A 25,034-nucleotide genomic window follows, 5' to 3' on the forward strand; every position below is an offset into this window, starting at 1 on the left:
TTGTATGACAGAGGCAAAATAGTACAGGTTCTTTTTACTGTCCTGAAGAGCAACTAGACACATCCATGCAGTTATTTATCAGAACTCTTGAATGAGTTGCGCAGGGCCGAATCTAGGGGTCTGCTTCCATCAGCAGAACAGGAAGAGGTGGGAGAATTTTTTCCTCTGCCCTGCATGTATCTTGAGGATGTAGGAAAAGTCTTTGTGGAGAGGGGGAGTCCTATTACAGGAATGGACTTCTATTTCTATTACATTAAGGGCACACCGTTCATGTATGTCTTAACCAGATTCTAAATCTGTTTAAGAACATTTTCACACATGAATATCTGCATCTGGGTGAACATTGATGATGAAGAGATAAAAAAGAGGAAGGTCTTTTTGAAAATTTCCATTTTAGCCAAGTACTTTCACTGAACATAAATAGTAAATGGATAACAAGTGAAACAGCCTTAAATGCCATGGCTTTCTAATCACTCTGATCATTTCAAATATTTGATGCTTACATAGCAAGCCTTGAACAATTTGGGGACTGAGTTACCTGAAACACCCCCTTCTCTTTATGAGTCTGTTAAATTACAATGGTTACAAACAGAATTTTTACTAGTTACACCACCACCTGCAGATTTGCATATGATGCTAAGTGAGAGAAGAGCTTTCTCAGTGGCATTTTCTATGCATGGGAATCCATCTCTGGGCTAGGCTTTGATTATCTGTGGAAGACATACTCTGCTCAGGCAAAGTGCAAGTGTATGAATGCCTGCTTGGACTTGGGACTTATTCCCTAGCACATGTCTTGGATTGTAGCCTAACGGGGTGTCTGTTGGGAGAGGGGTCAAGAAAGTGAAGCTGTTGGGGCTATCACAAAATCAAAGCCTCGCCCCTTTCTTGTGTGCAGATGATGTATGTATAAAGGGATCGGGCTTCAACTGGGCCTGTCATCTTGATTTTTTGATGATCCCCTGCCCCCACTGGTGCCCCTGTAGCCTAAGTCATCACTTTTTTTGGCTGAATTGGGACCACTGGATCTCCACCCAACCAAACACACAGGGTGGTTGTTACATTCATTAGAGGAAGGTAGGATATAGGACAGCATAAGAAACCCTTCATCAGTTTAGCCAATGAGTCACTTTTTCCAGTGCTGATGCATTGGTGTGGGCTTACGGAGCTGAGAAGGAAACAAGCTTATTAAGCATGACAAGAGCTCCTAAAAGCTTTTAGAATTGGTCTAATGTGGCTTGCTTCCTCCACTGCCAGAACTTACCTTGTTTCCTAGTTAAGCTTTCAATGTGTACCTCATGGTTTGAAAAAGCATTTGCATACAGAATCCCAGGCAGGAAACAGCTTTCTAAAAGGACAGGTGCTGAATGTCAACACTGATTTGCTTCAAGGTTCATGGTGCGGGAATTTTATTTTGATGAAAAAGAGCTGAAGTGCGAAAAGGATGAAATGAGGAAGCTAGCTTCGGATAAGAAGCAACAGTATGTGAGTAAACCACTCAAGTTGTGCCTGTTTGCCAAATTCTCACTGAAATGTTGACTTTTGTGCCTCACTTGCTTGTTTTTTGGTAGGTTACAACATGAGTTACAAAAATAAAACACCAAATAGTGTTAACCGCTTGCCCAGAAATGCCAGACATATACTTGGGGTGACATCCAAGACAACTCATTTTCCTAAAGTTGTGTTCACACAACACATTTAACCTGCTTACTGAATTAGTCCATTGTCTTAATCTGCATGACCCATTGACACAAAAATTAACCAAATAAGCTGGGTTTGCATGGCAGGCTAAGCCAGAAAAAAGAACCACATTTAGCACATTGTGAATGCAGCTATTTTGTTTGTACCTGGTCTGGCTGAGCTTGTAAACATTTGGGGTGTGGATGTGTGTGGTTGAGAGCCAGTCTGGTGTAGTGGTTAAGGCACCAGGCTAGAAACCGGGAGACCCTGAGTTCTAGTCCTGCCTTAGGCACAAAGCCAGTTGGGTGACCTTGGGCCAGTCACCTTCTCTCAGCCCTAGGAAGTGGGCAATGGCAAACCACTTCTGAAAAATCTTGCCAAGAAAACTGCAGGGACTAGTCCAGGCAGTCACCAGGAGTCAACATTGACTTGAAGGCGTGCGCACACACACACACACATCCACACCCCAAATGTTTACAAGCAGTTTCCTCTCATCAGTCTAGTGTTTTAATGTGACATTATATGTAGCCCAGAACAATACTCTGATTTTTTCTCCCCATGAACGGATGTTACTTAATGTTATTTGTTTATTTAATATGGCCACCCATCTTGCACAAATAACTCTGGGGAGCATGTTGTTGTTGTTAGTTGCTGTCAAGTTGTTTACAACTCATGGCGACCCTATGTATAACAGAACGAAATGCTGTTCGGTCTTGCGCCACATGCCTGACTGTTCCAATGTTTGCATCCATTGTTGGGGTAATTGTATCAATCCATCGCGTTGAAGGTCTTCCTCTTTTCTGCTGGCCCTCGACTTTACCAAACATGATGTCCTTTTCAGGCGATCGGTCTTTCCTGACGATGTGCCCAAAGTATGAGAGTCTAAGCCCAGTTATCTTCACCTCTAGGGACTTTCTGGTTGTATATCTTCTGAAACTGATTTGTTTGTTCTTCTGGCAGTCCATGGTATTTTCAATAATCTTCGCCAACACCACAATTCAAATGCATGAATTCTTCTTCTATCTTCCTTTTTTAATGTCCAACTTTCACAGGCATATGTGGCAATTGGGAAGATCATGGCATGAGTCAGACACACCTTTGTTTTTAAACTGACATCTTTACTTCTGAAAACTTTAGATAGGTCTTCGATGGAGATTTTCCCAGGGTGATACATCGTTTGATTTCTTGATTACTACTTCCCTTGGCGTTGATTGTTGATCCAAGTAGAATGAAATCGTTGACAACTTCAATTTCTTTTCCATTTATTGTGACGTTGGTTATTTGTCCATTTGTGAGAATCTTCTTCTTCACATTCAGGTGTAGTCCGTATTGCTGACTACAATCTTTGATTTTCATCAGCAAGTACTTCAAGTCTTCTTCATTTCCAGCAAGCAAAGTTGTATCATCTGCATATCGCAGGTTGTTTATGAGTCTTCCACCAATTCTGATACCCCATTCTTCTTTGTACATTCTTGCTTCTGGAATTATTTGCTCAGCTTATGTATTGAATAAGTAGGGTGAAAGTATACAACCTTGCTGCACACCTTTTCCAATTTTGAACCACTCGGTGTCACCGTTTTCTGTTCTAACGACTGCCTCTTGATCCGTGTACAGGTTCTGCATGAGTACAATTAAGTGCTCTGGAATTCCCTTTCTTCGTGATATTAGCCATAACTTGTTGTGGTGCACACAGTCAAACACCTTTGCGTAATCAATGAAACAGAGGTAAACATCTTTCTGGTATCCTTTACATTCAGCCAAGATCCATCTGACATCAGCAATGATATCCCTCATACTGTGTCCTCTTCTAAATCCAGCCTGGACTTCAGTGCAGCTTGAACTTCCTCCTTTAGTACTGATGGTTCTTGATCATATTCTACCTCCTGAAATAGCTGAACATCAACTAATTCTTTTTTATACAGAGATTCCATATATTCCTTCCATCTTCTCTTAATACTACCCGCTTCATTTAGGGTATTGCCCATAGAATCTTTAAGGATAGCAACTCAGGGCTTGAATTTTCTCTTCAGCTCTTTCAGCTTGAGAAATGCTAATCGTGTTCTTCCTCTTTGATTTTCTAGCTCTAGGTCTTCGTATATTTCATCATAATATTTTTCCTTATCTTTTTGAGCTGTCCTTTGAAATTTTCTATTTAGCTCTCTTACTTCATTCTTTCTTCCATTAGCTTTAGCTACTCAGCGTTTAAGAGCAAGTTCCAGAGTCTCATCTGACATCCATTTGGATCTTTTCCTTCTTTCCTGCTTTTTTAATGATCTTTCACTTTCTTTGTGTATTATGTTCTTAATGTCTTCCCACAACTCTTCTGGTCTTGGGTCATCTGTGTTTAGTGCATCAAATCTATTTTTGAGGTGGGATGTTTTCTAGATTATACTTTGGCATTCTTGGACTTGCTTTAATTTTCTTCAGCTTCAGCTTGAACTTGCACATGAGCAATTGATGATCTGTCCTGCAGTCAGCTCCTGGCTTTGTCTTCACTAATAGTATTGAGCTTCTCCAACTTCTCCTTCCAGAAACGTAATCAATTTGATTTCTGTGTAATCCATCTGGCAAGGTCCGTGTATATAGTCATCGACTGTGTTGTTGGAAAAAAGTATTGCAAATAAATAAATAATTGGTCTTCCAGAATTCTGTCACACGATCTCTAGCATCATTTCTATCACCAAGGCCATATTTTCCAACTGCTGATCCAGCTTTTGTGTTCCAGTCGCCAATAATTAACAAAGCATCTTGACTGCATGTTTGATAAATTTCAAATTGCAGCATTTTGTAAAGGTTTTCAATTTCTTCATCTTCAGCATTTATGGTTGGTGCATAAATTTGAATAATAGTAGTATTAACTGGTCTTCCTTGTAGGGGTATAGATATTAGCATACAAGGTTTAAAAGCACAAAAACAGTTTGTTTGGTCTAGTGGTTAAGGCAATGGGCTAGAAGCCAGGAGACTGAGAGTTCTAGTCCCACCTTAGGCAGGAAAGCCGGCTGGGTGACCTTGGGCCAGTCCCTCTCTCTCAGCCCAGCCCACCTCACAGGCTTTTTGTTGTGGGGAAAGAGGAGGAGGAAGGAGTATTAGGTATGTTCGCTGACTTGAGTTATTTATAAAAATAATAATGGCGGGACAGAATAAATAAATAAATAAATCCCATAACATACAAGCCCTAGCACCCAAGGATAAAACAGTGACCCCACTCACAACCACCACCACTGCCCCCACATCAACAGCAGTGGAGATCACATAACTTCCTGCCCCTGATGCCTGGGGAAATAATTACATCCTGAAGGCTGAACAGAATGTAATCCAACAAGCATCATTTAAATGTATTAGCTAGCTGTTCAGCCAGCTTTTCCCAGCTAGAGGTAACATCAAGGACTGTGGGAGGCTTGACCAATGGGTCACTTGCTGATGCCATTTTTGACCCATTTTTGGAGGGCTTGGGTTTTGAGGGAGTGAATGGATAACTTAAGCCTCCATAGAGCTTTTTTTTGTATGAAACCCATGAAAAATGGCATCACTGAATATCAGTGATGTAGAGGTGGAATTTTAGGGCACAATATGGGGCTCTAGAGGCCAAAAAACAGCTCTTCTGTTATCTAATATCACTTTTTTCCTCATTAAAGGGTCCTCTGTTGAGATGGTTGAAGGTGAACTTCAGTGAAGCATTCGTGGCTTGGATTCATATAAAGGCATTAAGGGTTTTCTCAGAATCTGTCCTCAGGTAAACAGGTGAAATTGTATAGGATCCATCTTTCTCAGAGAAAAGTACGATCTCAGGTCAATAATTACAGATCCCCATTGATTTAACTTTCCCATTGATTTTAAACATACTTTGATTGTAGCATGCAGAATGGGTTCTTAAACCTTCCAGGAATAAACAGAGTGTAATCAGGCAAATGTTATGATATAAATAAGGAAAATAAGCAATCTTTGATGAAGTTTAGATTTTAAAATACCCTAGTCATAAACAAAAGCAAGATGAAGATAGTTGATAGGTAGAGTGAAAACTAGCAGTATTGCATTCAGAATGTAATCTGGTTTCTGCTGCCAGTTACACCCCCCCCCCCCACACACACAACCATCTCTCTCTGTCTGTTCTTTCTTTCTTTCTTTCAAGGTATGGGTTACCGGTGAACTTCCAGGCAATGCTACTTCAGCCTAATAAGAAATCTACCAAGAGGCTGAGAGAAGTACTAAATGCGGTCTTCAAGCATCTGGATGAAGTAGCAGCAGCCAGCATGATGGATGTAAGTATGCCATTGCAGGCAACATGCCGAAGGATGGAGGTAGCAGACAAGGGCTGCATGAAGCATAGGAAAAATGGGTAGTGCCTCCCATTCTCTGACCCTTCCCCACTTCTCATTTTTGACACCACCTTCTGTCTCCCAACCAGGAGGCTGCTGAGTAACTGTCAATCACTTACAGGGGACTGTGAAGCCACCAGGGCTGCAGTTAGCTCACCCTTGAACTGCTGGTTTATCTTATTCCTGTGTCATCTTCCACAAGTAGTTTCTCAGAAGACCTAGAGACTTCCAGTGAGGGATCAGCTTCCTTACACTACATCTGGGGATTTCCAATTTATTCTCTGTATTTACTGTTTGCAGTCTTTCATTTCCCAGTGTTTGTTCCTGTTAGTTCCTGAAGTTAAGATATTAAAGTATTCCCTCACATTCAGTAAACATTGTAACAACTATCTCCAAGTCTTAAGGACCTCACCCGACTTTGTTTTAATCTCTTCCCAGACTTCCATTGACATTCCTGGCTTACAACTGAGCAATCAAGACTACTACCCCTACGTCTATTTCAGGATTGACCTCAGCCTTCTCGATTGCAGCTAAACCATGCGGGACTAAGCGGGACTTGTTTTTCAGTATTGTAGCATTTGGTTGTGAGCGAAGTGTCATCATCTCAAGCTGTTTTGTTTTTAAGGCAAACGAACAGGAATGTGGCCCTTTCAGTGCAGAAAGGGCAACCAATTTTAAGTGTTAATTGTAGTTTCTAGATTTGGCTGGACTATACCGCAGTTTGGTTGCCTTCTTCCATTTTGAGAGTTAAGATACTGGAAGCTTTCTCTGATTGTATTAGAAAACATGCTTCACAAGGCATTTGTGTTGTAGTTGTATTTATTGTTATAATTACAAAAAAAACCCTTATCAACTAGGGTTTTAAATAAAATCAAAAGGTATCTGGTGGTTAAAATGGAAATATTCTTGTCATAAATTTGTAATTTGTTTAATGAATTGATTCAGTGCACACAGCAGTTACACACTAAAATAGAAGGGGGAAATACGTTTGAGAAGTTAGTCTTAATCTAACAAATTGCTTCAGTTTAGCATGTCTAAGTAATCCAGGCAGAAAATTTCCCTCGCTTGGGTGAAATAGCACTCTCTCCAAAGCAGCATGTGGCCCACTGCAGACATAATACAGAACCTGAAATCTTTTTGTCAGTTTGTTGGCAGCAATATGGCTCTTCCAAGTGTCGTCTTGAATTTACTTAAAATCAGATTAAAATGAATGACAGTACTTCCTTTCACAGCCACCATTTGTTGGCATCGTTACAGTATAGATGGAATCTCCTTCAATGCCTCTCAAAGGGTGTGAAAGGTGAAAGGTCCCCGAGCTTCAAGTCATGTCTGACCTTTTAGAGGGACACCGCTTTCGCAATGTTTTCTTGGCAGACTATAGAGCGGGGTGGTTTGCCATTGCCTTTCCCAGTCATCACTGGGGAGTTTACAAAAAAAGTGAAGTTCAGCCAATGGCTACAATGATGCTGGACCAAACAAGTCCCTAGAGAAAAGATGAGCCTTTTTTAAAAAAAGAGAGAGAGAGAAATGTCTAACATTCTTGTGGCAGGAAAGTTTAATACTGACACTGGGAACGTCCTTACGTCCTTCTAAAGAAATCATCTTGATTTCTGTTATAGGAGCATTATACTTTATAATTAACTTCATACTAAAATTCGCCTGAACTCATAATTCTGGGCTACTTGGGAACATTCTTCTTCAGAGAGAACAGGAATTAGATGATGGCTCAGTATTTTTCTTGAGGACCACCAAGGAACAGGAGTGCTTAAAGATTCCCACAACTGACAGAATATGCATCGAGATAAACGTGCCACAAGTCACCCAGCAAATATGGCAGTTCTCTGAATCCTACAGGCTACCCCCCCAAAAAAACCCCAACTGTTGAAGGTACTTAGAATCCAAGGACCTGGTTCATATCCAAAGCCTAGTATAATGTGAAACTATTCACTACAGCTTCTTCAAAACACAATTTTAAAAATGACTGGTTTAATATGAACATATATATATAATGTCTTCATTCTATTAATATTCACTGCAAAAATGGATTCTAAATACTGCACTGATCTAGTCAAAGAGATCTCTGTACACTGTACGACACTGACACAGAGTCAAAAATATTGTTTTATTCTTTCATTGAAATGAAAGCTATACCTTGGGGGAGGAGAAAAAAGATCACATTTTAAAACTAAGTACAACAAAAGTCTCAAGTTACAGTTGACCACCAATACCAGCTAGACAAAACAAAACAGAACAAAAAAACAAAACAAAACAGGAGCATTTCAATGAAAGATCAGTGTTGTTCTCAAAATATCTGTTGCACCGGATACAATTTCACTCAATAAAAAAAATTCATAGAATTTGTGAGATTTTTTTCTTAAGAGGTGCTCAGTTCACTAATGACCATGTTTCCAACAGCTTCTCTCTCAGCACAAAGGCCACTGGTAGATCCACATGATGCAAAACGTTCTTCTATCCAACCACTGCCCAGTGTCTCTCAAGAAACAAAGTTATCTTCAGGCTCTCACAATTCATCCTTCTGAGTATCCCAGTCATCAAGATCCACATCACTGAGATCAATATCCTCTTCAGCTGGGAGCTATGAAACAAGTAAGTGGAACGTGAATTAATGAGGCATTTATCACATGATGTCACCACACGCTTCTTAGAACAAGTTCCAAACCCCGTAACATGCTGAGAAAATACTGTCCAGTAGTGAAGGGCACTACTGTTAAATGACTTCTGAAGAGACCTAAATGCTCTCTCATGTGTTTTAATTCATGTACAACCAGCAAGGCACTTTTCTGATCTTCCCTTAAAGTATAAACTACACACACAATCTTGTCATGAAGGTACATTTTACCATTCAAATAAGTGATGCAATTAAAGTGGAGTTTCAGCACCTACAACACCCTTCAGTCCCATCACTATTATTTTACTCTTTAAAACCAGCAGAACAATTAAAGCTATGATTAGTGTCTGTTGGTAAGATCAAAATAACTGGGTTTACACCGCATGCTAAGTAATTATGTGATTACAAAGGTGGCTTAACATGATACAGGAATTGGGCTACATATTTATTTGCAGCTTCTTGGTTCTTGTTCTGTGTCCCACCCAAGCTTCTAAACAATCTAGGGATGCAAGGCACAGACCATCCAAACAGGAGAGCAAATGAACTCAGAATTGGCCAAACAAGGCATTATTATTTTATCTGTCTATAAGATGGACTGGCTATTTCTTCTTCATTAAGCAAACCAGGGCTGAAACAAGCCCAGGCATGACATTCTGTGTGGCTTCAGTAAGCTACTGAGCAGAAACTTCCTATGAAAAAAATGGGAGAAGTCAACAGTAGACTGTAAATGAACAATAAAAGTTGTAAATCTACGAAGGTTTTTATGTAACCTGAGCAGCTGGATAAACAAGAAAAGTAGTACTAGTATTATTATCAAGTTCCTCTTTGCAACCCTCAATGCAACAACGTTAGACCAGTTGAAGGTCTGGTGAGCAACTCGCATCAGCACAGGAAAGAAAGAAAATACAGAATTTGCACAGGAAGCATATCAAAATAACTCAAGCAGGATACAGAAAATAAAATAATGCCAGAAATAGATAGATAAACAAACGTCAGAGCTTTGAGCAAAATCCAAAAGAGAACAAGGATATGCAGCCAAGCGTAGAACTAAGGTGATTTCTCACAGATAAGGTGGGTGACAGAAAAGATGAGAAATAAAAATGAGAAGCAAGGTTTTAACTAAATAGATTGCTGGCTACAAGCTTTAGGGTATATAAGGAAGGTATATTAGGATGCTTACGCATGAAGTGATTGATTTGATAACGAACCAACTGAAACGCATGAACCCTAAACATTCAAGTAAGTTGTGTATGAATCCAGAAATGGAAAAGGGGTCTCTCACCTCACCATCTTTGCCATCCCAGGGCTCTACCGTGTTAATCTTGGCAAAAGCCCCTCCACCAACCGGTGCTGTGGACCCCCGTCCAACAGAAAGTTCCCTAGAAGTTCAAAGAACATTTGGAACATGTTACACACCCATCTAGTGATCCACGTTTGAGAACCTGTTACGATGCATTATATACCGAGTAGCACTGAATGGGATTGGCAACTGGTACCCCCTCCCCCTGACTCCACCAGCTAAAATTTCATGAGATCTCAATCACTTCTTTAAAAAATGGGAGGGGTAGCAGGAAAAGACGGATTCAGGAGTGCTCCTGAACAGAAAATGTACTTTTTTTCCTTTTCTGTTCAAAAAGGAAATCAACTAACATGCTTACAGAATCAATTATTTTTCCCATTGGCTGATACTGAACTATTTTTAATTTAAACTCGTCAGGCAGCACAACATTCATATGATTTAGGTACCCACAAGAAAGCCTTACCGTAGGAATTCATTAATCCCTTGTTCACTGAAAGAGCCTTTCAGGAGGGCAAATTTCATCTTTCGAGCATTAACAGCTGCCATAGCTGGATAGCCAAAGCCACCAATACCCAAGGAATTTTCAAGATCAGACTGTGCTCCAGCTTCTGTCCACAGCCACCTTGGAAAAAAGAATTAGGAGCGCATCTCACATTAACCATATAAGATCACTCTTGTCTACAGTTTCAGATTCTCTGGCATCACCCAATTTCTATTGTAAGATGCAGAGGAAAAGAGATGAGGACAGCGTGACATCAGATCAAAATCAGCTGCTTACCTCAAGCCTCCCCTAGTCCAGTTTGTAACCATCTAGGCTAGTCTATGCTGGCCAGCAGCATCTCTATTATTGAGCTTCTATTTTCATTTCAATAGGAACATATATTGTCATTCCCCCTGCCTCAAATCTAAGTGCTTTCTACTATAATCTGTACCTTACCCCCACATCTTCTTTTTGTATTTGTCTGCCATTCTCAGCATGACTTCCAGATAGGCATTTCTACCTGCAGCTCCTGTTTGACAGAAATCATAAAAAGGAAAAATCACATTTCAGGCCAGTATAATAATGCTGAAGAGAGGGGAAAATACCTTTTTTTCTTACCTGTGTCAAGTATATGGGGCAAAACAGAAATAATACAAAGTTGGTGAGCATCACATGTTTGCTTTAAGACATCTTCATTAATAATCTAGGAGAGATAAATAGATTACTAATTCAAAATCCTAGTAATTAAAGAGTAATAACTACATTGGTTGATGCAGCTACAAAGTCACATTCTCCTACAAGGTCTTCTCTTGCTCTATCTTTCTTAACATGGCTGATTTATTTGCTCTGATATTGGAGTTTCTCTAGATAATAGCTCTGACATCATTAAGACTTAAAACAATTTTGGTCTACGAAGCTGAGGGCGAAAAGGATGCCAGATGATTCATAATTCACAAAGTCAACGTTGGTAACAATTAGGGCATATACATCATGCCATACTTGCCCATGACCTTCCAGAGAGACACTTTGTCCCAAAGCTCTTTGCAAGCAAATGCCAATATATAAATGCAGCTATAAATGCAGCTAATGTGAAATAAGGGCAGACATTTCAAGAAAGGGCTTGAAATTTCCAACTACATGAATTTAATGAAGGAAATAATATAATTTTCTGTCAGTTAAGATCTTTTGGGAAAAATCCAGTTAGAAATCAAGCTTAGCTTTATTACCCATTTTCAATGAAAACTTTGATTCAAACCATATAGAACACTCCTTTCATTTCACCAATAAAAAACCCATCATAATAGCAAATTTGGGTGCCCAATTATGATGGCTATATAGCCAAAGTAGGACTAATGAGAAATAGGGAGGGTTACCAGCATGCAGAGGTTTTCAAAGGAGAAAATACTAGGAGTTCTGTAACCACAAAATGACTGGGGGAGGGTCTGAAATGGACTTTGGAGTACTTTTAAAGACAGCATGGCTGGCTCACTGAACAGAAGCATTCCATACCGCAACGTTTTGTTGCAGTTTCCACAGGAAGTAACTACTTGATCAGAATAAGGATACCTCTAGGAGTTCAGGGGGTGGTGCATTCTCTGAAAACAAGTCCAGAGCCCGAGCAATGATATCAGGTTTTGTCCTTCCACCATCATAGTCAACAGGTTCTTCTCCCTTCTGGAAGATTTTTATTGTCGGAAATCCGCGGATCTGGAAACAGAATGAAAGAATTCAAATCGCAGTGATCATAAGTGGTAATCACCTTGGTATTAGATGGATTAAAAATTAAAATAAAATAGCTCTTAGCTTCGCTGTATGTCCACATAATCCAAATTCTCTAAATAGAAGGTATGTAAAACTATCAGAAACCATTACATATATGACCCAATGTTTTAAGAAAAAGTTCCTGACATAGTTTATACAAACAAGTTATGCTCTCACAGTTGCCTTTATTTAACAATGATCTAATGTAAAAATGTTAGAAACGTTCCATGAAAAATGTTGTTGCCATCTTAAAAAGGCCGTATTCCCGCCTCTATCTTATTTGGGAGACAGTGAGTAATAAAATAACAGCATCACCACTTGCGCTACCTACTCACCCCGTATCGGCTGGCTAACATCTGGTGCACAGTAGCATCTACAGCAGCTAGTTTAACCTTTCCCTTTGTTTGCTCCTTCACTTCAGTTGCAGCTGATGCCCATTCTGGCTCTAAACTGTGGAAGGAAATGCACTGTTATATGCGGGTGCTTTCCTTTTAAAAAGAACAGCAATAACCCACAACGTAATTTTACAATTAAAACCACTTTTAAAAAGGAAGTGAAGCGGTTAAATGATGATAGTTCCACGATGATGAACGGGCGCAAAATTACTACAGATTGGTCGCTGCTTACCTAATTACAAAGACATGGTTTAACAACTTTTCCTAACACCACAATGACTACTGAATACTCCTCAAAAGGATCATGTGACTTGAAGTCCTTGGGACAGCTTGGACTACATTAGCCCCAACCATTATCATCAATGGTCAGATTCCAGGAACAACTATGCCCAAAAGTCCTACTCCTGCTTTACAAATGATTAGGTTTCCAGCAGGTGTTGTCTTACGTGACAACAGAAGAGTAATGGGTACAGAAGAGCATTGTATTAAAGGCAAAAGAAGAAAAGCCGAGGTTACTCAAATATGGCTCACGTACCTCCAGAAGTCACAAGCTGGACACAAGCTGAGTGTTAGATCTATTGAATTAAGTGGGGCCACCCTCTGAACAGATTGCACTACCAATGTTCTTGCACCCAAATACTACATCTGGATTCCCCTTAGAAATAAGTATGCTGTAACAACTCAGAGTGCAACCAGAAGTCTTACTTTTTGCAATGTCCACACCAAGGAGCATAAAATTCTACCAGCCAGACACTGTCGCTGTCCAGCACATTCTTATCAAAGTTATCATCTGTCAGTTCAATCACATCCTTTTTGCTGGAGCCTCCACTTTCATAACTGCTCTATTGATTTAAAAGAAATATGAAAGATATTCAGTACTACAGTCTTTATTTCAATTCTAATTATTGGTTATAATAAATGAGCACATGCTTTCCAGTCAAAGAGACTAGCGTAGAAACTTACATGTAATCAATGAAAATACCCTATCCCTGCCTGAAATCATGCAGTCCGTACAGGATGGAAGATGAAAAAGAAATCTAATGGTCACACTCATAAATCACAAGTTCATTTTTTTCTTTCTTTAGCAAAAAGTCCACAAGGGGCTTTCAGTCACTAGTAAATGAGGTTATTATCCTTTCGCCAATGTTTATAGTCATGATTTCTAAAGCATTTGTGCAGTGGAGACACCACAAATCTGAAGAATTTATTACGTTTCTTGGCCATTTCATTCCTTGCCATTCATTAACTCTCCAACACACCCTTACTTTCCTGTCCCCTTCTACTGCCATTGTCCACCCCACCTTTATTCTGATAACTGTAACTATCCTCTACTACAAAATTACTATTCCACTTTTCTACAAAATTTGCTATGTTTAAATGAGCAAGCCTGTTGTCCTCTTAAGTTTCTCAGCCCTGCCATAAAATAAGCCTGCCTTAAATCCATCGTTTAAATCCCCATTACTAGTTATCCTCTAACCGCCTGCCCAGAATACATGCTTGGAAAGTGGGAGTCTCTGCAATGAGCAGCAGGCAAGGCCTAAAAGGGGTACCTGTTTTCCAGAGCTGTATCCACCACCTCTGCCATTAAGACGATCTTTTACCAGTGATCGGACAGAGCTTAAAGCAGCATCAACAATGGCTTCACTGGTCCTGGCTCCTGAGTCACAAAAGAAAGGCAGAATGCTAAGCACTCATTAAGACTCCACAAGTATCAATGTTTACATACTCTTTCCAGCAGCAGTATCCACCTGTTTCAGCACTTTTAACAGGAGGGAAAACACACACACACACACACACACAATTGGGTAGCTTCTTGAAGCACTGTGGTGCTGCACAAGGAGAAACCACTGGAGGCTTCAGCCTTGAACTGGAAACCCAAGTTTTAAGTAACCAGTATGCTCCCTGCAACAGGGGGCGGAGAACTGTGCCTCTGGATGTTAATGAACTACAACTCCCACCCAGTTCAGCCAGAAGTGAGGCATGCTGGGAACTGTAGTTCAGCAGCATCTGGAAGACCATAGGTTCCTCACCCCTGCCCTACAGCAAGTATTTGATTGTTAAGCCAAACCTAATGCAGCCGCAAAGGCAGGAAATACGTCTCACTTAAATTCCTGGGAATTTCATGTCGCAAAAAAGGACCCAATATATTATAGCAGTCTTAACTTAAGTAGGCTGTAAGTTGTGAACAAGAGAAAAATATCAGTTCTGCTCAAGATGCGTATCAGTAAAAAGAAGGTATCTTCTTAAAAATACCTTGGTAGTCTTCTGCTTTGTTCTTGTTAGCGCCAAATACCTTGATAGTGGGAAACCCCTTAACACCATATTGACCGCCCAGAGATTGATGTTTATCTGCATCTACCGCTCCAACTTTCACAACTCCCTGGAAAAAAAGAAGGCTTTCAAGTTAGGGAAACAAGACAAAAAGCTCCACAAAGAAAAGGTAAAGGCCGTTTTGCTGAGTTCACACACAGGTGCTGACTGTGGCTCAAAACAGTGGAGTATGTCAGTTCATACGCACATCCACTGGAAAGTGCTGGTTTTGGCTCAGACATTGCCTTTGACCAAGCTGTTTCATGATGCTAGAAGAATAAAGATAATTCCACTTGAAAACAAGGATGCTGTGTCAATCCATTTATTCTTCCTTGAAATTGAATGCAAGGGGGTCACGTACCTACGCTAAGCAGTGTTCCCCGCTAGGGATGTGCTGTCTTTGGCAGCTCCCTACGGGGTGGGCTATCCTGCTACTGCTATTATTCCTCCGTGTCTTCTGGCAGCCTGCCAATTGGTAGGTGGCCAAGGAAGGCGACCTTGCTCAGGCAGCTCTCCAGCAGCAGACGCTGGCTCACTAGGAAGCCACGGTGCCACTCCGTAATTTCTCACTCATTGCAACAAAACCCCAGCATCACTAAACTTCCTTCCAGTAAATCTTTTAAGAGCATAAGGATATGCTGTGTGTAATCTCATATAAAAATATAATGTAAATAGGGTTGCCAGCAGGTTCAAAGTACTGATTAATCAGCGAACCGTAAGATTTAGTTCAATTTGCAAACAAGCATTACATCTCTGAAGTCATACTATATATTTTGAAGACAAAATCAGGCAGTCATAAAGAAGAACCAATATGGCACAAGCTAACTCTAAAAATCCTGGAGAGAGGCTATAACAGAAGAACTGTGGTCTGAAGGCCATTCTACAGCAGGGAGCTTTCATATCAGCTTCTCAGTAACAAGCGATTTGCCACTGCAGCAGGGAAAACGTGGGAAGTGGTAAATCGGGCCAAATTCTGTCGCTGCTTCAACCAACCTGGGTAGAGTATCTGATCTGGCTCTGTAATTCTTTTGTGGAAAGGTTATAGTAATGCCACAGTCAAACAACTTATATTTAGCTTTACAGGTAAAGGTAAAGGTTTCCCTTGACTTTAAGTCCAGTCATGTCCGACTCTAGGGGGCGGTGCTCATCTCCGTTTCAAAGCCGAAGAGCCGGCGTTTGTCCGTAGACACTTCCGTGGTCATGTGGCCGGCATGACTACACGGAACGCCGTTACCTGCCCGCCAAAGCGGTACCTATTAATCTACTCACATTTGCATGTTTTCGAACTGCTAGGTTGGCAGGAGCTGGGACTAGCAATGGGAGCTCACCCCGTCACGCGGATTCGAACCGCCGACCTTCCGATCGGCAAGCTCAGCAGCTCAGCGGTTTAACCTGCAGCGCCACCGTGTCCCTATTTAGCTTTATATACAGGAGGATATATAGGCCCCACTTTGAGACACAGACTTTACTAGGTACAATAAATATGATCTTCAGTAAAACATAATGAAATGAGACAGTGCTAAAAAAATATTATAAACAATTCCAAAATGCAGGCTAGCACTCACAAGGCCCCATGCTTCTTCCCAAGGCAGTGGTGGGCAATGCCTTCCAGATGTTTTTTTGAACTCCAACTTTTGTCAATCCTCATTAACATGCCCATTTTTAAGGAATGATGGGAAATACATTCAAGGGATAGGCAGGTCACATATTTATTCTTTTATCAAAGAAAATGGGCATCCTCGAGATTATATTTTCAATCCCAGCTGTCATTAACTAATTTTTAAAAGATTGTAAGATGTTTATTCGAGGTAAATAAGAAACTTCTATTAATAAGGCAGCTGATGACAACCATCTTCTACTAACGAAGTTAGTGTGTGGGGCTACCCTTGAAGAGTATCCAGAAGCTTCAGTTGGTTCAAAATGCAGCCACGCAAACAGTGATGAGTGCTCCGAGATCAGCACACGTAACACTTCTACTGCGTGAGCTGCATTGGTTGCCAGTTTGCTTCCAGGTCCAATTCAAGGTGTTGGTAATCACCTTTAAAGCCCTACATGGCACGAGTCCAGGTTACCTAAGGGACCTTCTCATCCCCGTTACATCAACCTGTCCCACCCGGTCATGCAGAGAGGGCATGCTATGGACCCTGTCTGCAAGAGAATTCCATCTGGCGGGGTCCAGGAGACAGGCCTTCTCTGCAACAGCTCCCACCCTTTGGAATACCCTTCTCCCAGAAGTGAGGTCAGCCCCCTCCCTCCTGGACTTCAGAAAACAGCTGAAGACCTGGTTTGCTGCCTTGCCTGGAATAGGGAGGGGAAGAACAATTCTTGGGGCTGGCTGATTCCCTAGTGCTGCGGGGACTAGTTTTATGCCCTTATGGTTTGAATTAGATCCACCATGGGTTGGATTTTACTGCATTTTACTCTGATTGATTAATGGCTGTATTTATGATTTTATGGAATTTTTAATTATTGTTATTGTGGACCGCCCAGGGTCCTCTGCCTGGGGGAGATGGGCGGTGATAAAAATTTGATAAACAAACAAACAAACAAACAAAGTTATCAGCTGATGGGTAGGATGCCTGCTTTCATTGCACACAATGCAGGTTTGATTCCTACTATCGTATGTGGGCTGAGAAAGACTCAGAATTGCCACTCATGTTAAAACTGTTAAGGTAGATGAAACAGTGCTATCTGTGCCTAAGAATTACTAGGCTAGAAAGTATTTTCTTTGGCTTTATCTTATGCTAATGGACAAGCCCACAACTAAGGCTTAGCATTATCTATGAACAAAGGCATTCCACATTGTACAGTTGCAGGAGAAAAAATGGTGATGGTTAGGACAAGCAAAATATTTCACTCCCCAATTATTTTCCCCAGAGCCTGTTTTGTGTAGTGGTTAAAGGCATCAGGATAAAAACCTGGAGACTGTGAGTTCTAATCCTGCCCTAGGCATGAAGCCAACTGGGTGACTTTGGGCCAGTCCCTCTCTCAGCCCTAGGAAGGAGGCCATGGCAAACCACTTCCAAAAGTCTGGCCAAGAAAACTTCATGGACTTCTCCATGTGGTCAATGACAGTCAAGACTGAATCAAACACGCACGCATACACACATGTAAATTTCCTTTCAAGGCACACAGAAAACTATGAACCCCATCAGCTCAGCCATAAAATACTTGGAAAGCCAAGAAACACTGATAAAGCTAGGAGAAGATGCCTGGAGGAGAGCAAAGGCTCTGGGAGGCAAGACCAGTATAAGATAGAGGGGTTGTATCTCCACCCTTTTCAAGTCTGCTTTTGCTGCCTCTGGTACCAAAAATAAACAATTTGGGTTTCCACAGAAGGGTATACTGGTCTCTGTTAAAAACAAACACTTGGGGGAATCTGTGAGAAAAAAATTCTCCTTTACAGCAACTGGGATTAAAATATCCTAACTTAACAGTAGTGATTAAGGTGGTGGACAAGGATAGGGGAATCCCAGGCTGAAGTCTGTCCTCCTCTCTGGAAGCTCAGGAAGTGACTTTGGGCCAGTCACACTCTCTCAGCCCAATTTATCCTACAGATTTGTTGTCATAAGAAAAACTGGAGGAGGGAATAAGCACACTCCCTTGAGTTCCTGGAAGACAAGTAGGATATAAACCTAATAAAAAAATAACCAATACAAAGGAAGATTATTTATGGATATGCTACTCACTTTTAAGGCAGCTGCAGCTTTCTTCCATTCAGGTGTTAGTCTTTGGCAGTGGCCACACCTTTCAGAAGATAAAAAAATAATATAAGCTTCAAACATATGATTTATTCCAAACCACATACACCCTTTCCTCATACGAATCCTCACACTGAAAAGTGTACAAGGCAGCATACAGTGGTTATATTCTAAGTGATATCCCAGATTCCTTTTTATTTTTCTAGCATTCCATGTTATTTGGAACCAATGTTAGTTGCTACAACTTTCCACATGTGTAACATTACACAAAATGAAAGAAATACCGACTGCTAGACACATCTCTTGCCCCTTAATAAAATAAACAAAACCCAAAAGCTCTGCACAACTAGCTGAAGTTCAATACATAAAATTCAATCACAGCATTTTCATAGTAGGACACAAAGCATTCTTTGAATTTCTAGATGCAAAAGATACACATCCTCTCTCCCAGAAAAAAAAAAGTTGGCAACCATATACTCTTGTAATAACATAAAATCTTCAGAAAAATGAGAATAAACTGAAGGCGTAGGGCACTGTTATGATTTCTCCAGCCTTCAACACAGATTTCCACTCTTGTTTCATCATGGCATGCTCCCCAATCACACGTTCCCAGAACATCCAATTGGACTTACATGTGTGAATGAACTTAACACGTGTTGGGACTTGCGGGTCAGTAGAATTGGGAAGGGGAACATGCCAGGAGTGTGAAAACATCTTGTTTGGACTATCTCTGGTATCCAACGTCAAGCTACCGAGCCGTTGGAGACACTTGTGTGGAGTTGAGCTGACTGGCACGAAGAGGGGGGCTGCGTGCCTGAGAGAGGGAGGGGGCTTGTACTCATTGGGTTGTTTAACTTGGGGAAAACACAGGAACTTTCATTCGCAACTTTTCCACTGTTTGTGTGCTACTCTCCGTTAAAGGGATTTCTACTAAAATCATGTATGAATTGAACTTAATGGTAAATTGAGTAACGCAGTCATTACACATCAATTGAAGGGTGTGGGACCAGCATTTATATTGGTATCATGACTAACACATGCAGACCTGCTACCCCCAATGCATTTAATGATGGTGGTTAAGATTTATCTTCATCAGCCCTCCAGAGGTGCTGGGCCTTTAAACTTCCATGTTGGCTATGAATTTCAGGAATTGCCATACCAACTCATCTGAAGGACAGCAATGAGAAAGGCTGATCCATGTATTCCTGCACAGTCTCACTTAACCACAGTGCTAATATGACCAGAACAATCTAGCTACATATTCTGTGTTGAGAGGCAAGAAACTGTTTACAGAAACAAGATAGCCAAAGCATATACATGGACAAGTAACAAATGGAATGAACAACAGCCGTTCTCTTCAAGAGAGCTCTGCTAATACATACCACGGTGCATAAAACTCTACTAGCCATAAACTATCACTCTGGATGACCTCCCTGTTGAAGTTTGTTGGTGTGAGATCTACAACATCATCACTGGAAGAATACAAGCTGTTAACAGCCAAGAAGAGGGTGCAGCTTACAGTCCCTAGGATAAAAACAGAACAAGATTCAGGTCATTACAACAGACAATCAAGAGTTTGATATGTTTTGGGCCAAAAGCATGCATACCTACTAAATCAGAGGCAAAGCAATGTATGAGAACCCTGTTCCACTAAACCAAACAGGATAAGAAACATGATGCATGGAAAACATTTCAACGGTCAAATCCCATTTTGAGTTGGAACAAGCTCTGACATTACCAGAACTCTTCCAACCCCCAAACGACCATTGTGACTGTTATTCACAATCAGAATGGTCTACTTCCATCAAGAACAGAATACTAATGGAACACTTCCAGTGAAGCTGGAACAGCCCATTCTAAAATCAAAACAGATCTCAGGACTGGAACATTTCCTGCTAATCTGGTGCTTCCATTTCCTCTCTATGCAAATGTAACCACCTGAATTAAAAGCAAAAGGGTATTTTTCCCAACCATTTGCCATGGAAACATGCCCACTCATGAACAGGTGACATAAACTGAATAGACACAAAGTAATTCAGAGGTAATGCTCTTACTGCTGAATCCAGGAGTTCTCCAACATTGTGGTGCCAGGATCCCTAAAATGATGCATGGTGGCAGTTGCATTTAAGAGGAGGAAGCCTCCTTCCTTTTTTTAACCCCTTAAGCATTTGCTCAAGCAAAGCTGGAGCTCCACCAGACTGCATTCAGGGCTCTCTTTTGCTTGGACAAGCCAACAGCCAGCTTGTCCTGGCACAGGGAGAATTAGATGTGACAGTCTGGCTTGGGTGCATGAGCCCCTCAAAACTTGTCAATCTCTAAATTTGCTTGGACCTCCCATAACCAACAGTTCAAAGCTCTTTGACTTCATCCTTTATATAATTTAAATCAGGGCTCTGCATACAGGCTGGATCCCTTGGAAACTGGCTTCATTCCTAAATTCATTTATAGGAAAATAAGCTCCATTAGACTCAATGAAACCCATTCCCAAGGAAACAGGCCCACATGTGTTGACTCACACGCTTTTGAACTACTTTATGTAGGAGTGGCTCTTCTGCTTTCAACACAGATTACACTGCATTTTATAACACTATTGATTTGCATGTTTTATTATATTCTTTACTGCTATGTTATGGCAGTATTTTTAAATTATTCAGCTTTGGGATTTGAATGAAAACTGAACTTCACTAGAGTAATATGTCATATGTTACCGTTGTTTAAAGGATCTCTGTAGTGAAATCAAGAAAACAAATTTAAGCTCTGTCAGCATTAGGTTCTTTTTGGAAACACAGTCTTTAGTACCCAAATATCAATTCAGAAAGGATATGCCCTGCTTAGTGTGCTAAACCATTCATTTGAAGGCTAGTTTGCAATAATGAGAGAGTCAGCCCAAAAATGTACCCATCCAAGGTAATTATGTGAAAGCACTTCACTCAAATGGATCAGCCTTCCAAACTGATAGATGATGATCCCTTGTATTTTTTTTTAATCTGTTCAATTGTGTCCGATTCTCGGAGACTGCCTGAAAAAGTCCCTGCAGTTTTCTTGGCAAGGTTTTTCAGATGCAGTTTGCCATTGCCTGCCTCCTAGGGTTGAGCGAAAGTGACTGACCCATGGTCACCCAGCTGGTTTTGTGCCCAAGGTGGGACTAGTACTCACAGTCTCCTGGTTTTTAGCCCCATGCGCTAACCACTACACCAAACTGGATCTCAAACCCTTGGATAAAAATCGGCATAATGTGATAAGAGGACTGGCCATCAGCAACATTCCGACTGCCCTACAATAGAGACTAAGAGCTTCTATTTCTTCAAACCACTTTCCTAAGCCAGAAACTTGGAAATTTACACACATTTGTTTTAATGTGTAGTTACCATCCACACTTCATCACTTGAGTTATATGAAGACAACTACAAGTCTGATCTAATGCCTGGATTTTTTTTTAAAGTATTAAGAGATGCCCAAAATCTGTAATTTATTTATTTATTTTATTTATAAATTTATTCACCGCCCATCTCTCCCCAACAGGGGGACTCTGGGTGGCTTACAATAAAACAAGATTAAAATATAAAACCATTACAATTAAAATACAATAAAAATATAAATATAATAAAGATTCAGGAACTGGACCAATTTTGTACATCCCTAAAAATCATTTATATGTATTTTGTACTGTACTAAAGTCAAGTTTTCCCCTTGTGTTGGGAAAAAAGCCTCTCATCACAGAAAGTATCTGTGTGCAATTGAAAATGCTTAACAGCAGGAGCAGGAAAGCAATGTGGTGCCTGTGATCAATCCCATTCCTACCTACCACACTCCCTGCAACAGCAGGTGTTTTTTTTTAGTATTTTCTTTAATTGAAATAAAGTGCTGACATATGCAAAGTAAAGCACAAATTCCTAGCATCAACCTAATTTACAAAATTGTCTCTGGACTCCATATAGATTCCAAAAGCTGGAAAATAAAATTCGTCGGAGCCTGCAACTCTGCTCTGTTTCTCCTGGCTGTCCAGAAACAGTTCAATGATAAGCTGAGCTTACAGGGAACATCCTGAGCAGAGGCATCCATGGAAGATGAGGGGGCAAATGATGCAACCAGATTTGTGCTTAAGTTCTGCCTCTTTTGTACATGCATCATGACATTACATACCCACACAAACAGAGTGGGGTTTGTGATGTGACACTAGCTTTGCCATTTTGATGAAAGCACTGGATCCTGCAGACACCTCTGATCTTCAGGGGAGCCAAAGGGAGTACTGGATGTGTTCTGACGGGTCATGCCAACTATGACAGTCATTCTAAGGCAAGCCTTTCTCAGGGCAGCCATTTTGCAGACCAAAGTTTCCACATGTGTCCTTTGGCCCTAAAATATTCCTGACCCTGCCTTCTCTATGCTAGAGAAATTATTCATTTAAGAGTGGCTACTTTTCATTCTTCTGTTCTTATTTGGTTATCACTGCTAACAAGGTTTACATCCCCATAAAGAGCTCTGGTGCACTCCAATGCACAATTCCAATGCCTTCAACAGGGTCTACTTCCATTTAAATGCCAAAAGGGGAACAGCAGTACCTGAGACCCACTGCGGCGGGCGGCAGGCACCAGGCTAAACCCAGATTCCAATTTCCATTCAGCCGTGCATCTGACCAGCGGAACAATTGTTCCGAGTTGAAACCAGAGTGTTCGGCTTCCGGCATGGTCAGCCCAGCCAGTTTTGAGTTCGAGACGTTTCAAATTTGAAGCACTTTGCCCGCCCCGAGAGCTCCCCACGGCGCAGCCGAACAGAAGGGTGGTAAAGCTACCCTTCAACATGCCTCGTGGAGCCGGTCTGTCTTTTCGTCTTGAACCGAAGTGCGATTCCTACAGCAACAACGGGAAAGCACGGGGAGAGGCGGGAAGGACTTTAAGCCTTCCCTAAAACTGTGTAAGGCAGGACAGTTGCATGATAAAAGCCACGCCTGGGGGGGAAATGAACCCACCTCACAAGGAGCAACCACATAAGCTGCCTTGAAGAAAAGCCCGTTTTGCTTTCTTAAGTTACTCAAGAGCTCTTCGCATCACCTTCCTGCATCACCAAAGCGCTTCCCTGCCGCTTCTTCAAACTATAAAAAGGGAGGCCGATCGCTTTCTTCCTTTAAAGGACGGGCTGTTCTAAAACGAGGTGCAGCCAATCTGAAATGTTAAATTGGAGCCCGAAGGCTGGACACCACGCAGCCTACTTAAGTCTGACAGTCGGGGGATTGTCTTATACTGAACCCCATTAATCCTCCCAACTCGTCCCCGCTTCCACTTAGCTTCAACAGCAGCGTCTCCTTCCCTCCCCGCAATTACCAAGCAAAAACCGCTTTCCGCCCAACGCGCCCATGGTCCGCTCCGAAGACCTCCGGCTCGAATCACGTCGCCGCGATTCTACCTCTTCTCCCCCGGCAGAGGACCAAGTGTTTCAGCAATCCCCGCCGTGGCTGCCGCTCATTGGTTCTCGCTGCGATCCCTCTTTTACATAGCCAATGGGAAACGGACGGGTCAGGCCCGGAACGAGGCGGGGAAGAGTTCGGATGGGCGGGGCTAATTGCTCCTCGAAGAAAGGAAAGGGAAAGGGAATGCGGGTCAAGGGGTGCAGCCGGTACCGTGCGACCACCCGCTTCCGGCCTCTCTTGTTATTACTCTTTGGTTGGCTGGCCATAGAGATAGGAAAAGGGAAATGGAGCAAGTGGAAGGGAGAGATTCCTTTCGGGTGTTCCCTTTGAGGAGCGCGGGAGCTGCTCCCGCGGCTCTGAAGTGTGGCGCCATGCAGAATTGCTGGGAGTCCAGTTCCCACAATTCTCAGCTGGGCTGGTTGGGAACTCTAGGATGAGTCATCCCAAACCTCATGGAGGGTGTGATAGATTGTGATAAGAGGGTGTGTCTATAAAAGTATAAAAAGTAAAGTTGAAAAGAGTTTGGAGATTATCTGGTTCAGCAGTCTGCACTGCTCAGAATCCATTAGAGGGAATCATAGAATGTCATCATCACAGACAATAAATCTAAATAAATGAAATAAAAGATCCAAAGGATTAAAATAATTTAATCTTCTAATTTTAGATATTTGGCAAATAGTCCTGCGAAGAAAGACCGTGGTCAACTGACCCAATGGAGTTGTTTGATTGATTGATTGATCACGTTTATATGGCTGCCCATCTCACAAATGTGAATCTGAGCGGCCTACAATAAAACCTACAATTGCAACATTTTTAAAAACTATTAAATGTAAATAGAAACAAGATCACCAGAATGTATCAGAGTCTTACATGTGATACAATCAACGCGTAGGCTCCCTGTTACCAGGGAGGTAAAATAAGTTTATGTTAGTTAAATATGCTGGTCTTTACCTTTGCAATTCTCATATTTCAATGGGATTGAGGTCTGACAGGCCTTTTTTTTCCCCTCAGAAGAAATACTTTTTTATGCTTAAACTTGTTCTTTCTTTAGGGTAGC

At 41.4% G+C, this 25,034-nt stretch overlaps 2 protein-coding genes across 2 annotated transcripts in view; one reads left to right on the forward strand and one right to left on the reverse strand.

The window, feature by feature from the left end:
* The window catches only part of ATP6V1C2 (ATPase H+ transporting V1 subunit C2), a 32,571-nt gene extending 25,575 nt beyond the window's left edge, over positions 1-6,996 (forward strand). Inside the window, exons 10-13 of the mRNA XM_063314569.1 lie at positions 1,389-1,482; positions 5,313-5,410; positions 5,807-5,936; positions 6,432-6,996. Coding sequence (XP_063170639.1) covers positions 1,389-1,482; positions 5,313-5,410; positions 5,807-5,936; positions 6,432-6,527 — 418 coding nt within the window. The 3' untranslated portion in view covers positions 6,528-6,996. The remainder of the gene's footprint in view (positions 1-1,388; positions 1,483-5,312; positions 5,411-5,806; positions 5,937-6,431) is intronic.
* A 1,100-nt stretch (positions 6,997-8,096) lies between these two features.
* On the reverse strand, positions 8,097-24,043 carry PDIA6 (protein disulfide isomerase family A member 6). Its single transcript, XM_063314555.1, has 13 exons — positions 23,892-24,043; positions 19,953-20,094; positions 18,559-18,616; positions 14,813-14,939; positions 14,110-14,216; positions 13,265-13,401; positions 12,500-12,614; positions 11,970-12,110; positions 11,022-11,106; positions 10,860-10,932; positions 10,386-10,544; positions 9,905-10,001; positions 8,097-8,589 (listed from the first exon to the last, which is right to left on the reverse strand). Exons 1-13 carry the CDS (start codon positions 23,923-23,925, stop codon positions 8,515-8,517), a joined length of 1,350 nt encoding a protein of 449 aa, XP_063170625.1. The 5' UTR covers positions 23,926-24,043; the 3' UTR covers positions 8,097-8,514.
* Positions 24,044-25,034: the final 991 nt, after the last annotated feature.

The sequence above is a fragment of the Candoia aspera genome, chromosome 1 (assembly GCF_035149785.1).
Source record: "Candoia aspera isolate rCanAsp1 chromosome 1, rCanAsp1.hap2, whole genome shotgun sequence".
Taxonomy (NCBI): Eukaryota; Metazoa; Chordata; class Lepidosauria; order Squamata; family Boidae; genus Candoia; species Candoia aspera.